This window comes from Bicyclus anynana, chromosome 18 (assembly GCF_947172395.1).
Source record: "Bicyclus anynana chromosome 18, ilBicAnyn1.1, whole genome shotgun sequence".
Lineage (NCBI taxonomy): Eukaryota > Metazoa > Arthropoda > Insecta > Lepidoptera > Nymphalidae > Bicyclus > Bicyclus anynana.
The window spans coordinates 11,507,220-11,523,658 of NC_069100.1; the positions used below are offsets into that span (position 1 = coordinate 11,507,220).

General features: G+C 38.2%; 1 protein-coding gene across 1 annotated transcript; it reads right to left on the minus strand.

Moving 5' to 3' along the window:
* Positions 1-1,962: 1,962 nt before the first annotated feature.
* LOC112050025 (coagulation factor IX) lies at positions 1,963-15,021 on the minus strand. The gene is made up of 9 exons (XM_024088146.2): positions 14,475-15,021; positions 10,448-10,968; positions 9,089-9,281; positions 8,004-8,121; positions 7,347-7,476; positions 6,738-6,858; positions 5,790-6,037; positions 4,874-4,981; positions 1,963-4,066 (listed from the first exon to the last, which is right to left on the minus strand). The coding sequence occupies exons 2-9, from the start codon at positions 10,902-10,904 to the stop codon at positions 3,888-3,890; spliced, it is 1,554 nt and encodes a 517-aa protein (XP_023943914.2). The 5' UTR covers positions 10,905-10,968; positions 14,475-15,021; the 3' UTR covers positions 1,963-3,887.
* Between the last annotated feature and the right edge of the window lie 1,418 nt (positions 15,022-16,439).

Genomic DNA, 16,439 nt, shown 5'->3' on the forward strand with positions numbered 1-16,439 from the left:
ATATATTTTACTGACTTTTTAAAGTACCGTTCACCTAAAATACCCAACCCAACGTTAAAACTAGTCCTTAGGAACAATAGTTAGTAGCACGTTGCACACGTTTCAGAAAAATCCTAGTACTGAAACAAGTTATACAACTTTCATTCACTGATTTCCGAAAAAGTTGGAAAACAAAAGCAATAATAAAATATAGATATAACGATTCTAAGAATTTTCACAAATTCTACATTATTGTGCAAATGTAACTAAAAATTGTGTTATTGTACATTGAGAGAAATAAAAACGATTTATTATTATTATTTATTCTTTAAGTAATGGTAATATTGGTTTACAAGCTTGAATAACAACAAATACACGCACAACGGCCAATCACATAGCCACAAATGACCAGTTAAAATGATACGTATCATTAATATTGTCGGTGGGCACTTACAAAACTCAATGAAATGCATTTAAGTGACGAGACATCGAACCTTTTTAACTTGGTTCAGGCCATACTTACAGCATTCGTGACATACTAAATATTACTCCAAATGGGCAGTTCTAACGATAAGTGCCATATTTTTGTAAAACAGCACTTTCAAAATCAATAAAACGTATGGATTTGACGAATCATCTAAACTGTATAACTGGACACAGAGCTATACTAAAATGTTTATGCCATAGTAAATATTGCTGCAAATGGCTAGTCACAACGATACGTATCATTTATATTGTTGGTGGGCACTTACAAAACTCAAAAAATATATGTAGAAGTGACGAGTCATCGAACCTGTATAACTTGATTCAGAGCAACCTTACAACATTTGTGCCGTACTAACTATTGTTTCAAATGGGCAGTTCTAACGATACGTATCAGTTTTTTTTCTTAGCGGTCACTTTTGAAAATTGACAAAATGTATGGAAATAACGAATCTTCGAACCTGTATAACTTCGTTCAGAGTCACTTGACAACTTTTATTCCATATTAGCTATTGCTCCAAATAGCTAATTCTAACGAGTCGTGCCATTTTTGTTCGTTGGCCGGCACTTTCAAAAAGAGCCCAAAAATGTATGGAGCGTGAATGATCTCCTTTAGTTATCTTCTTTAATACTCACCTAATTTAGAAATACATTTTAGGAGTAACTATGAAAATATGTATTAATTTATTTTGTAATACGGCTAAAACTCACGTGATACAATGTCTGAATATGCCCGACTAGTTTCGAACCCATACGAGGTCCTTAGTCATGATAATAAATTAATATGAACAACACTCACGATAGTTTCAATTCTAAAATGCACATATTATGTGCATTTTATAACTGTCTGAAATAAGTAATAGTAAGAATAAAAATATTCTCTTTTCACATACAAAAACAGGAGGCTTATTATTAATTTTTAGATATTACCTATATTAATACCAGATTACTTCGTTTAGTTTTTATTTCAGTCAGAGTGAGTATTTTCCGGACAGTTATAAAAGCTTACCTGAAAATACTAACCCTACTCGTACGAGTATATCTGGTAATACTATCTATGAGGTCTACTTTCATGTAAACTGTCAAAATGTATCAATCAATCAATCAATCAAAAATCATTTATTTCAAGTAGGCTCAGTTTACAAGCACTTTTGACACGTCAGTTGACTATTTGTAAAGATTCTACCACCGGTTCGGAAGGCAGGTTCTGCTGAGAAGATACCGGCAAGAAACTCAACAGTTGCTCTTTTGAAAAAGTCATACAGTATTATAATTTACAATTGATAACAATTACAATTTCTTATAGTTTTATTTCCTGTGTGAAGGTGGAAGCTGATCCAATGGCATCCAAGCGCTTTTATCTTTAAGGAACTCATCAATGTTGTAGTAACCTCGACTAAGTAAATGTTTTTTAACACATTGCTTAAAGCTATGCATTGGCAGGTCCATCACAGTCTTGTCATTTTCTAGGTATACATGTATTTAAATAAAACTACGAAAAACACATTAAGAATATTTATTTTGCTCAATCAACAAACAGGAGATCAATAATAAATTAGTAACAAATAAACAAAGATAACTTTATAATAACAACACACATAAAATGCAAGCAAACGTACTAGTATAGTTAAAATTATTTATTTATATATTTTGTAAACAAATAAAACATACCTACCTATAACTGTTTTTTTTTAATCCACCGATATAGAGTCAAGCATGTTTTTTTTTATGGCGGCAGCTGTCAAGAGCGTTTTCTCTTGCTTTAGGGCAGTGATTCTCAAAATGCTCTATATCGACCCCTAGGGGTCTATGACAACCTGCAAGGGGTCTACGTCAGCGAAAAACATTTGGGGGTCCATGAAATGAAAATGGGGGTCCACGACAGTGTATAAATGTATAAATTAACACGTGTTTTTATTTTCAGTTAAACTAAAAACAAAATGTTTTGTGGTTATAACAGGAATTCGGTATTTGTTAATTAATGTAATTAGTTTACGTTAATTTGTTAATTAATGTAATTAGTTTACATTAATTTGTTAATTAATGTAATTAGTTTACATTAATTTGTTAATTAATGTAATTAGTTTACATTAATTAACAAATACCATTAATTTGTTGCTAACTGTTTGCTAATTATACACACGAGAACACAGGCTTCCTTTTTACACGACTACGGCGAAGCCAAAAGAAAGGGTAATGATTTTGGCAGTCTATGTATATATGCGTGTATGTTCGACCGTAAGGCCTAAACTATTGAACCGATTTTACTAAAAGAGGTGTCAAAAGATCTGTAATAATAGCCCAGGTAACATGGGCTATATACATTTTATCAAATTGTTTACTGTATGAGATGGGTTATGGAGCGTACACCCACAACGCTGTTACAATGGTATTGGGCTTAAAGTAATGTTTGTAAGAATTAGTATTAGCCTAGTGATAATGACAAAATTGGTCGTTGGAACTACTCTCCGAGGTGCGCGATTGTAACGCCAAAGTATTTAGAAGTTATTGGAAAAAAAATTACAAAGTCTGACCCAGGACTTGAACCTAGGCCTCACGATCCAAAACCGCACTGATTAACCACTGACCTTGAGGCATTCAACTCAAACTAACGCCCTATTCACACGGCAGTCCAGTTGTATGCAGGATTCCGTTTTCTGCAAGATTCCGATGGCAAATGTGTTTATATGCTAGCGTTCACACGAGCATCCCGCATGCGGGATCCTGTAAAAAGCTAATCTGGCCAAATTGTGTCATTCGGTTTTATCACTAGAAACTGGATGCGTAGTCCAGTAAAAAGCAGGATCCCGTTTAATCTTCTCTACTATATAAAAATAAGTCGGGTTTTCCTTCCTGACGCTATAACTCCAGAACGCATGAACCCACGGTTTTGCATTCCACGGTTTTGCATTCGTTGGAAAGGCCTCGGGCTCCGTGAGGTTTATAGCAAAGATTAGTTATAGAAAAAATAGTTTATAGAAAAAATTCAGGAAAAGGTAGTTGAAAGTTTACATCGAGTTTCACGCGGACGAAGTCGCGGGCGTCCGCTAGTCTGACATATATTTCAATAGCAGTGTTCACACGGCTTCCTGCGTGCGGTTTTTTGCTGGACACTGTTTTTTAAGCATAGCAATGGTAGTTTTTTACTCAGCAAAACTGAACTGCCATGTGAACACGGGGTCCAGTTTTGCAGGATACAGTAAAAAGCCGGTCCAGTCCCGATTCTCTTTCTACGATCGCAAACGCTTCGAAAACTAGGAAAATGTATGGGATTGACAGATCTTGATCACGTGACCTATCGATAGCAAATGTGATTCCGATATTTTATATTTCTAGTTTTCGAAGCGTTTGCGATCGTAGAAAGAGAATCGACGTGCCACATGGCTACATGGGCTACATTGTAAATAACAATTTAATTTAACAATCTAAAAGTCAATGAAACTGGTTGCTGGAGTAATGATATCCTTGATCCAGTTGGAAGTCATCTTGACGTTGTGGTAGATCCCTGGCTGGTGGTCCACTCCGCAGCCGAAGCCGGCGGAGGTGATACCCACCAGATAGTACCTCCCGCCGTCCAACACTATGAGCGGTCCCCCGGAGTCCCCTGAGGGTAGAAATGAAACTGTTATTTCTGTCGGATGGGTTGTCAATAATGATGATGATCATTCAGGTCACGGTTAGCATGAGTTTTCTTGCAGAAAGGGGTTAGGATAATAGCCGGCCAAACACTGAGTGGCACACGTAGAGAATTAAGAAACTTCTCAGGTATGCAGTTTTCCCTTCGCCGTATATGTCACTTATGCACATAACTGGAGGTTGGACCGAATTCGAATTACATCTGAATGGAAGGCAGAGGTCTTATCCACTTGCCATCACATCACACCTTACAGTCAATAAAAATATACCAATTTTATTGACATTTTCCTCTCAGACCGAAAGCCTTTAATGGCTTAACTTTCGTCTTACAAGGTGGCTAGTAATCTAAGTGTCCGGCGAAAGAGAATATAATTTAAAAAAAATACCGAAGAGAATTACGTTAAACTTACCGGTGATTAAGCGTCGTGATAGCCCAGTGGATATGACCTCTGCTTCCGATTCCAGAGGGCGTGGGTTCGAATCCGGTCCGGGGCATGCACCTCCAACTTTTCAGCCGTGTGCATTTTTAAGAAATTAAATATCACGTGTCCCAAACGGTGAAGAAACAACATCGTGAGGAAACCTGCATACCTCAGAATTTTCTTAATTCTCTGCGTACGTGAAGTCTGCCAATCCGCATTGGGCCAGCGTGGTTGACTTCTGGCCTAACCTCTCTCATTCTGAGAGGTGACTCGAGCTCTGCGGTGAGCCGAATATTTGTTGATAATGATGATGATGATGATCTCATGTTTTTGTAAACGATTGTAAAAAATACCTAAGCAAGCATCTTGATGACCATCAGAGTGACCGGCGCAGATCATCTCGGAGTGTATCTCTACGAGGATCTGCTTGCTCTGGTGCCATTTGATGCATTGCTCTGTACCTGGAAATGTCAAAATTTATATGACAAAACATTGATGGAAGTTTTCATAACTTTTAGTAATGAAAGAAAATTTATTATTGTCAAGCACTAGCTAATAATAAAAAAAACATACGCGTCGAATTCAGAACCTCCATTTTTCGGTTACGAAAAACGTGTTTTTAAGATTAAACCACACCTGATAATAAAATACGATGACTATATATGGTGAAATGCACTTGCCAAGCAGGTGTTTACACTTTACTTAACTCACTCAGGTGACAGGGAAAAGAAATATTACAGATATTTTTTTCAGCAATTGGCCCACCTCATATTAAGAACACTCTTCTTAGGACGTAATACAAGAAACACAACCTATAATGCGTTGTCCTGAGCCTGGTAACCTGAGGCGCGTAGATATAAAGCCTCAAATGCCTTTAAATATACTGGCAACTCTTTAGAGCGTGTCAGCACGAGTGAGTCATTCGATCGGTCGGGTCATGTCATCATGAGCCGAGATAGTACGAAATGTTCCGTAAGTTGGGGGTGGGGAGTAGTGGCTCTGGCGGCTTAGCTCATTCTTGTCGTGACGTTCGAGCCGTCCACACTTTTGCGCAATACAACGCTACTATTTTGTCAGCTTCTGGATAATACTTGGACACTATATGGATAATACTCTGACACTAATAATACTTACTGTAAGTACTGTGATGAATTACGGATCACTTACGTAATATAAGGAACAGTGGCAGATCTCAATATGTTGGATGTTACTCAGAAGCTCGATGTCCGTGTCCGGGAGACAGATGGCCATGTAATTAGATGCACTCACTTAGTATAGGAACAGTGGCAGATCTCAGTATGTTGGTTCCAGTGTGCCCGTTACTAGCGTCCGTCTTCCCCCAGCCGGCGATGACCCCGGACTTGCCCCGGAGCTCGATGTCCGTGTCCGGAAGACAGATGGGGAGTATATGGCTGGTGTACATGACCGGACGCGACAGCTTCAACAGAGCGATGTCATACCGGTCAGGCTGGGTCATACGGAACTGGAATAGGGGATGGAGTATTTTTTGGACGACCCTGAAATTGAAATAGAAACAAGTGTTACCAATTTCATTAAGTCATTGATAAGTTAACAGTTCACTGGGTTTTCTGTAGATCTCAGTTTCTGTGAAATTAAGGTTGAAATCAAATAATTGTGTTCTAATCTAGAAGGTATTTTCCATGACTGAAGTTTTTAACTATGACCTGTGATAAATAGCAATAACTATTAGGATGGCTAACATTTTCAAGAGCAACAGAAGGCAATACAAGTTTCCGTATATTACAATTTTTGGAAACTAATAATTTGGGATTTACAAGCAGTTATTCTTTTTTTTACCATATTCTCACCATAGTGAAGATAAAGTCTAAAGTGAGTCGCGATGTCTAAGAGATGCTTATTTACTTTTATCTTAAAGATGCCCATGTTGAAATAAGAAAACAAGGGCTTCGTGAAGAATTTCACACCCTAGCCACGTAGAGGTGAGAGCCATTCCAGCACCTTAGGACCCTAAGATCTAGCGGCTCTACGAACTATACCTCTCCTTAAGCTTTGCAATTTGTTGAGCCACGGAGATAACTTGGGATCATCTGCCGATCTCTTCATTTCTAATTCGATCATACGAAGATACTCCGACCATAGCCGCTCACTCCATCGCCCGCTGAATGACTCTTGAGCCTTCTTATGAGTCTCTTAGATGAAAATATATATCAACAAAGCCACAAGGGTATTTATTACCCAAGTTTCCTCGCAGTATTGGTCCCGGCGGCGGTGTCCAATGCGCCTAGCCACACGGCGATGTCACGTGGTCGCGCGCGCGACACGCAGTGCGCAGCTGTGGCGACGAACCATTTGGATACTGCGAAGTTGTGAACAAGGATATTTCATTAAGGATGCATTTTACACTGGATAAACTGCTCAACTGTTTCGTTTTTCTGGTGCTACCTATGCGGCTTTGGATGTCAAACTATGAGGCTTAGTAGCCTAAAATCTAAAGCAAGTTAGGCTACTATGCCTTAATAGTTTAACGGCAAAGAGGCCGGACTCATCACATAGGTGGTGATCCAATCCCCGTCCGCAGGACTATTGTCGTTCCCACTCCTAATACAGTATATCTCGACTAGTTGGAGATGAATGAATACAAAGTAAAATAAGCCGTCGCGTCGATCCCAGTCACAATTGTAGATATCATTCTAACCTCAAAATCAGAAAACTCTGTTTTCTGATATTCTAACCACAAACTCTCCATCGCATCGCCTACTTCATAAGACGCCTCACTGCAGTTGGTTAGTAAAATCAGACTGTTGATGATTGTACTTTTGCGTAAATATACAGCTATAAACATACTCAGCACACCACCGCATTGAAACTCCGATATCCTGACGTGAGCTTGCCAGGGGAACTCCGCGAACCTCGCCTCTCTACCGCCGATAATTCTCTTCTGTAGTATCCTGGTAGAGGGGAGTCCGCACTCAATCTGAGAAGAAAACATAAACACGCTAGCTCAGAAAAGATTTCGTTGTAGTTCATAATTTGGAGCACAAAACTTGACTTTTTCAAAAGAGCAACTGTTGAGTTTCTTGCCGGTATCTTCTCAGCAAAACCTGCCTTCCGAACCGGTGGTAGAGCCTACTTGAAATAAATGAATTTTGAATTTTGAATTCAAAATTTATTTATTCGTAAGCGTAAAAGTGAATTCATATTTCGAACACTTTGTTATTGGCCTAACCCCTCTCAGTATGAGAGGGATTAGGCCCTGACTGACTGCTAGGCCAATAGTCCACCATGCATGCAGAGAATTAAGAAAATTCTCTGCTATGCACGATTGCTCCCGATGTTTTTAATTTCTTAAAATGCACACTACTGAAAAGTTATGCATGCCCCGGACCGGATTCGAACACAAACCCTCCGGGATCGGAGGCAGAGGTCATATCAACTATCTTTCTATCACGGCTGTCAAGGCTATCACAGCTCTCGACTTGACCTTATGTGGAGTAACCTCACCTGGGTGATGTCTTCGTCAACGCGTCGTCTGAAGACGTTGGTCGGCACCACACTCCGCTGCGGCACTTGGCGTAGCTTCGGCGGCACCACTTTGTACCTCCAATCCGATGATGGGATTCTGGGATAGAAAGAATTTCTTACATGAAAGGAATCTTGACTATAGTATGTATGCGGACGCCCGCAACTTCGTTCGTTTTTAGACCTCGTTAATCAGAATCTGTCACAAAATTCGTTTTTTTTTATTTTATTCTTTACAAGTTAGCCCTTGACTACAATCTCACCTGATGGTAAGTGATGATGCAGTCTAAGATGGAAGCGGGCTAACTTGTTAGGAGGAGGATGACAATCCACACCCCTTTCGGTTTCTACACGGCATCGTACCGGAAGGCTAAATCGCTTGGCGGTACGTCTTTGCCGGTAGGGTGGTAACTAGCCACGGCCAAAGCCTCCCACCAGCCACACCTGGACAAATTTAGAAAATCTCAATCTGCCCAGCCGGGGATCGAACCCAGGACCTCCGTCTTGTAAATCCACCGCACATACCACTGCGCCACGGAGGCCGTAAAAAATTCTTAATGGACGTCTACTAATTATAAACTACATTCCACCCAAATTTCATCTTTGTCCGTCAAGCGGTATCGGTCTCTTGACGCTTTTATATGTATAGAATGTTAAAGAATTCTTGGATACATTAGCTATTTAGTGGAAACTTTTCTCAAACAAACTCTTTCTGGTAGAAATAGAGAGAGAAGAGTTTTTTTATACTAATAGGTGATAGAGGCACTCAGATCAGATGAAACACTCAGTGGCATAGCGTGGATTTTCTCCATCCGGGACCGATTGAAAATCCGACAATAAAGGCAACCCTTGAAATTTATTTACAGTTAGCTAACCGTACTCTGGTTTGAATATAGGCTGACCAAATTTTAACCTTCACAAAATGAGGTCTTTGGCAGCCTTGGAGTCCAAAAAGGTTTGTCGGATTTGGGAGACAGCTCAAATTCAGACAATATAAAAATAAACATGAATTAGTTGTTCATTTAAAAGAAGTTCAATATAACTTTGAACAATATTAAGAAACTTACGAGTTATCAAAGTCATTTCTATCAGGTTCTGCCGGTAGACAACAGGAGAACAGCCAGCCACTCCCGCAGCCTCTGACCCTGGTGCCTCCTCGCAGCCAACATGACAGAGAGAGGGTGCAGGGCCTCACTTCCAAACCTACACTGCATGTTGTTGGATAACCGAGGAACGAAGCTAAAACTCTGCTGGTTAAACCTGGAAGATAAAAAAAAAGGATTTTTAATCAACTTCGTCATCGTTGCTATCATCATTAATATGTGTTTACGCGGCTATGTAGTTAGCCGCGTAAACACGCCAGGCTTCGCTCCTTATAGAAAAGGGGGTTTTCATTCTTTACAAATTAGCCCTTGATTACAATCTCACCTGATAGTGATGATGCAATTTAAGATGGAAGCGGGCTCTCTTTCGGTTTCTACACGATCGCACCGGAACGCTAAATCAATTGGCTGTACTTCTTTGCCGGAAGGGTGGTAACTAGCTACGGCCGAAGCCTACAACCAACCAAATTTGAATTTGGAGTTTAAACCCACCATGCTGTTCCAATGCGGGTCTTTAATGATAAATAACAACCACTACCGATGACATAATGTGTTAACCAAGACACGGGTGTGATATCACCAACTTCCCAACTCCTAGCCAAGAATTTACACTGAAAAATTATTTAGAAGAAAGAAAAGCTCGGTGGTGCATAGCCCGCAATCGAACTCAGGACCTCGTGATCCGAAACCACATAGACTAAACGCTGGACCATCGAAGCGGTTAGGACACCATCATCATAGACTTCTTCATCAAAAAACCATATGATGCCATTGTTTTTAATACAAATATTAGTACCTATACAGCCTTTCTTGATGAATACTGTTTACCAGCAAACAAATTAAAAATGACGGTATAAATCACTCATTTCACACCTAATAATAATTGTAATTAACTTGTTCTTAAATCGATGAAAATAAGTTTGATTAATAAGCTTAGAACAATTAGATATAGTTAATATATTTTGTATGATATTTTATAAACAAACCATACATAATTTAAAATAAATAAGTTATGAAATAACATGCGTTTTCTACCTTAATTTCCATACCATTAATTTGTTTATCGGTAAACAGGAACTCATCAAGGAAGGCTGTAGTACAACATTAAAGGTTTTTTTTTTTTTCAAAAGAATATTTGCCATATATTTTATAATATGGCCAATATTCCCATTTCCCTCCAACTAGTCGGAAAAGACTGTGCTAGGAGTGGGTATGACAATAGACCAACGGGGCGAAGATCGAACCACCACCCTTCGGTGATGAGTCCGACCACTCTTACCGTTGAGCTATTGAGGCTATATAACTTTGAGGTTATATACTTACTTTCTGCATTACTGATTCCAATGACATTTAAAATAACCAACGGTATGAACATCGCGCTTATCCGCCATTTTGTACCACGTCGCCATTTTGTAATGCTATTAAGCTTCTCTATATTGCTGCTGACTTCACGTCGCTGAATTTTCCTCGATGTTCTACTACTACTAAGTTCATGTTGCTCACTTAGTTTTACAACTCTTTCTTGTAATACCTTATATGAGTGATTTTTCCTATTGTTATTAACTTCATGACGTAGGTCTTCTGCGCTTCTGAAGCTTCTAATCCCATGATGTATTAATTTATTTCTACTCTTTTTTAAATCGTAACGTATTCGTTTGCTCTTGTAGTTAGCTTTTTGGTTATTCCTCTGTCTTCTCCCTCTTCTTTTGTAATCGCATGTTCTGTTGCTAGCTTCATCTTGTATCGGTATCCATAGTTCTCCATCGTTCACCGATGACATGACGTCACAGGGTAGTGTTCAAACATATCGTAAGTTGGTATTTTACAGATGTTTTGACAGTGCCCTGTAACAAACGATGCAAATATTTTAATTCAAATGACATACTACGCTGAATTTAATCGTATCTGTGATAGCTACATGAAATTCTGTTTATTTTGTCGGGGTTTTTTTTGTCGATCAGATCTGTCATTCCTGTCATTCACATTTTTCTAGTTTTCGAAGAAAGAGAATCGACCTGCCACTTGGCTACAGGCCCTGAGCCATTTTAGGAAATATAAAATCCTAAACTAACCCGTGCCTGAAATCGAACCCAGGTCCTCTCTGTTGAGAACCACTGCACTAACAGCTGTGCCAGAGATGAAGTCAAAAATGGACATGTCTATGTTCTATAGGATTCTTTTTCTTAACCTTCTTTATGTTGTTTTGAGTAGAATTTCATAAATAGAATTTTGAGAAAACATGCACAGCCTAGTTGGAGGCTTCTCAAACAATTAAAGCGAAAGCGGTGACGCGTCAATGCTCTTTTGGGGCGTGATGAATGTCTTTCAAACTTAACACGACTGTCCCACACACATACACACATACACGCAGGCACACACATATACAAAAATACCATTTTTTTTAAACCAAAATTAGCAAACCTTCCCTCACTCTCGAAATCCGATGGGACGGCAGACCGACACGACCGGTGAGAGATCAGGCGCAGGACTGACGGCTTTACGTGCTCTCCGAGGCACGGGGGTGTATTAACAACGCCAACTTCCCAACTCCAGGCTGCTATTAAGATTTTCCTTGTAAGAAAAATCCCAATTTGTTTTTGTTGGCCTGACCCGGGATTCAAACCCTGGACCTCATTGTCCGTAGCTGAACTAGCTAACCACGGGACCAATGAGGCAGTTCTACACAACATATACTGTATAGCACGCCAAAATGGATGCTTCTACTTTTCTTATTTCGTTGATATGCCATTCCTTTTTAATTATTTATTTACTGACTGACGCAGCGGGGTTTTACCCGCGTGGTTCTCGTTCCCGTAGGAATACGGGGATAATATAAAGCCTTCCTCGATAAATGAGCTGTCTAACACTGAAACAACTTTTCAAATCGGATCAGTAGTTCCAGATTGCATGTTTAAAGCAAATAAACAAACAAACTAACTTTTCAACTTTATAATATAGATATAGTTTACAATAAAATAGTTCAATATTAGTATAGATATAGTTTACAATACAGCCCCCCTAGCCACGATCGCTAACGCTTCGAAAACTAAAAAGATGTATGGGAATGACATTTGCTATCAACAGGTGACGTGATCAAGATCTGTCATTTCTATACATTTTTCTAGTTTTCGAAGCGTTAGCGATCGTAGAAAGAAAATCGACGTGCCGGGCAGAGTTTACAATGTCAAATTACATGGTACGAGATCCATTAGAAATATAAACCCTCATCTATTATTTAATAGTGATTAGAAATAAATGCCGGAGGAAGGCAATTTATATGTGCAAAAAGTCAAGGTGAATATTACTTATCTATCATTTATTTAAATTCACAATTAAATAACAGGTGAGGGTATATACTTTTAATAACGGATCCAAGAAAATCACAGAGATTTGACGTTGGTGTCCATCTGCAACTAAACTTAAAAAATAACTCAATTTAAATAATATTTTCAAAGAATATAATAAATGATTGTGATTGTTTCAGAGTCAAACATCAATCACCATAAACACGCCAAGAAGATTAGCGTGGTAGGTCTAAGCTCCAAATCACCTCTCCTAGCAGGAGGGCGGCCTAACCCTAATATAAGGTATTAAAAATGGGTTTTTAGGCCACTTAAAGGCTAAAAGACCAAATAGCTCCTGGAACTTCAAGACTAGCTTTTTGTAAAGGTTTGCGTCCTTTCATAAAGGCTAAAAGGCTAAAAGCCGAATAGGCTATGAGCCCTTCTGAGTTAAGGCTTTTTTTATTGTGAAGAAATTTAGTATGTACGTTTATTATAAATGAGAATGTATGGTTAGCTGTGTGACATCATTCTGAATCCAATATGGTGGATTAATTTTGAATTTCGAATTAAATTATTTAATTGGAGTTTTGGATTCAAATTTCGGATTAAAATTTTGTGAATTTGAATTTTGGATTCAAATTTTGGATTTAATTAATGGATTCAATCAATGGATTCAAATTTTGGATTCGAAATTTAGATTCGAATTATGTAAATTCGAATTTTGTGAATTCGAATTTTGGATTCAAATTTTGGATTCGAAATTAGGATTCGATTTTGTGGTTTCGAATGTTGGATTCGTATTTTGTATTCATATTTTTTATTCGAATTATGGGTTCGAAATTTGGATTCGATTATTGGTTTCCAATTTTGTGGATTGATAATCAGTTTTTGCCATTCATGCAATGCCTAGATATCGATTTTGAAAGAAATCGGTGCATGAATAAGAAATTTAAAAATGTCAGTTTTTTAAAATAATTATTACCTGCATGTAAAACACAGACAGATCGTTAAATAACCTCATACATGGGTACCTACATAAAATATTAAATGGCAATTTCTGCCAATTCACTGTAAACTGCAAGAGCTTCGTTCCAATAAAAAGGCTAGTCTAAACTTAATCCAGACATCTGAGTCTAAACTACGACTACAAAACATTAAGCCCTAAAATAGGACTCGAGTCTAAAAAAGGGCTCGAGCCTTTATTGTCTACAATGTCGAGTTGTGTGTTCAGGAAGTGTAAAAATTATATACATAAATATATAACGTAAGTGGACACGAATCAGAAATGAGGAGATCCGCAGAAGAACCAAAGTCACAGACATAGCTCAACGAGTTGCGAAGCTGAAGTGGCAATGGGCGGGGCACATAGTTCGAAGAGCCGATGGACGTTGGGGTCCCAAAGTGCTGGAATGGCGACCCCGCACTAGTAAGCGCAGTGTTGGCCGACCCCCCACCAGGTGGACTGACGACATCAAGCGAGTCGCAGGGATTCGCTGGATGCAGATGGCTCAGTATCGTGATGTTTGGAAGTCCCTACAAAAGGCCTATGTCCTGCAGTGGACGTCCATCGGCTGATATGATGATGATGATGAAGTGGACACAACATTATGCATGTCTGCGCTCAGTGGAGTTGCTAAATTAGGATCACTTTTTGAGGTGAATTTGCAGGCGTGTAACATGTCCAATAGTACAAAATCTTTGTACCTACTACTTTCCCGGGTAAGCTCTCTCACAAAAGAGCTATCTCTAATTTTATATAAAGTGCATAATCTATCAAATTAGCGTATTGTGAACTTAAACTACACGAGAAAGAGAGAGTGGCGTTCGAATACTTATTTTAAATGTTTGAATAAGTAGAATTTATAAATGCTACAAAAAATATAAACTATTAAAAATACCAAAACTATATTTTTAACACAAGTTGTGATAAAATATTATAGAAACATGCGTAAACACTCCATAAGTGACCAAGGAAAGCTGAACGAAATGTAGGTCACAAATGTCATCTTCATGCAAGCATCTAACCCGATTAAAGAGCGAAAACAGGCTCCGAGGACCGCACTCACCTTTCACTTTTAGATCTAAAAACACTTTCACTCAAACCACCAACTTAATAAACTCTAACTAAAAATTATATTTGAAATTAACACGAAAAACAACTCATTAATAAAAAGTTACGGACGTGAAAAAAAGACTAATGTCAGAATCGGGCACGATAAAGTTCCTAAACGTGACTGAATTAATGCGTTCGAAATTTGAATTAGCCGGGAATTGGATTAAAATATAAAGCGGTGTTTTAGATTTGATCCGTCAGTAGCCAACGATGTTTGGAGGTGGACTGCTGTTCGGTTTTCTCAAAACTGGTCGCGACTGCGGCCGGTTGGACGGTTTCGCTGGCGCGATTTTTATAGCCTGAGTAAACGGCTTAATGTTTGAGCTCTGCCGTATCAGAAAGTATGCAATTGTGGAAAAATTTAATGATAACTCTAATTGAATGACTCCCATTCGCCTTTCCAGCAAAGGTATGACTATGCAACAAATATAAATGATTCCATAGTGTTCACATTCACATTTCTACGCTGTCTTGTTTTGTTGGAATATAACTGTAACTGATGTAAATTAAATTAAACTTTTAATTTAATGATAAAAATAAATAAAATTATTTTATTTCAACTAGATACTAGCCGATCAATCAGATACATCAGATAATCAGGTACAATCTTGCTATGTATATACAAAAACCGCCTTAAAATTCATAATTTCTTTATAACACGGAAAATTTTCGCTAAGCCTTTAAAATTAATCAAATTAACTTTGTTATCTCTCCATTCCCCAGCTTATAAGCAACAGCGCACTAGAGAATGTTTTGCCTACCCTGAAGACACATTACGAATTTGTATTTTCCATTTTGTACCCTAATTGGAGGTGCATACCTCGAACCGGATTCAAACCTACGCCCTCCGAATCGAAGGCCGAGGTCATATCCACTGGGCTATCACTCTTTATGTTACTTTTAAGTTATGTCCATTATAAGAAATTAAATATCACTTGTCTGAAACGGTGTAGGAAAAACATCGTGAAGAAACCTGTATACCTAAGATTTTTCTTAATTCTCTAGTTGTGTGGAGTCTGCCAATCCAATTGGGCCAGGGTGGTGGACTATTGGCCTAATTCCTCTCTTTCTGAAAGGAGACTCGTGCTCATCAGTGAGCCGAGTGAAAAATATATATATTTAAGTACTTTGTGCACTGCCCATGACGTATCGTAAACCATTGATCCATCGGGTCTCATTGCAAACTCTTCACACGGATATCGACCGATTCCCACGAAAATGATTTTACAAAGTAATTTCGGAGTCGTTTTTTTGGCGCCACGTTACATAACGGAAGGCGCCGAAGTAAAGTGAAACTTGTAGTTGTACCGGAGCCATGAGGTGCCCATTAGTCTTTGCCGCCTTGGCTCATTAACCGACTTCCGAGAAAAAGAGGAAGTTTACAACCCAACGTAAACACTTTGTTTATATGGTTTTTGCCCGCATTTTACTCTCTTTATTTATTGTCGTTCAGGATATGTTCGTTCATATGGATGGATTAATTAATAAATATATTTCCTCAGACAAAAATGTAAAATATACGCCGACTTAGTGAACTTCGCATCTGTAACTGTTACCTTCTAAAAAAACAATATTGACTTACTTTTAGATATTTTTTGGGATCTCCTCACATTTATTTTGTTTTAAATATTTGCCTCTTATATTATAACAAACCAAAAAAATAGTTTATATTATAACAGCAATTTACTTTTATGAAATTGTATATATATATATATATATATATATATATATATATATATATATATTAATATATATATAAAACTAGGCAACGCCCCATGGTCTCACCCACGTACTTCCCGTGTCCGTGAGAATAGGGGGATAAAAAAAATATCCTAATCGATTTATTATAATAACATATTATCACTATATTATTTGAAAAGAAATTTGTTTTTGTACATGATTTTACAGTTTAATATAA

Coding starts and splice junctions, on each gene's coding strand:
- LOC112050025 (XM_024088146.2), bottom strand. CDS start 10,904: ATGTCATCGGTGAACGATGGAGAACTATGGATACCGATACAAGATGAA. Junction 8,122..9,088: donor AGAAATGACTTTGATAACTC/GTAAGTTTCTTA, acceptor TTTCTATCCCAG/AATCCCATCATCGGATTGGA. Junction 4,067..4,873: donor TCATCAAGATGCTTGCTTAG/GTATTTTTTACA, acceptor TTCTACCCTCAG/GGGACTCCGGGGGACCGCTC.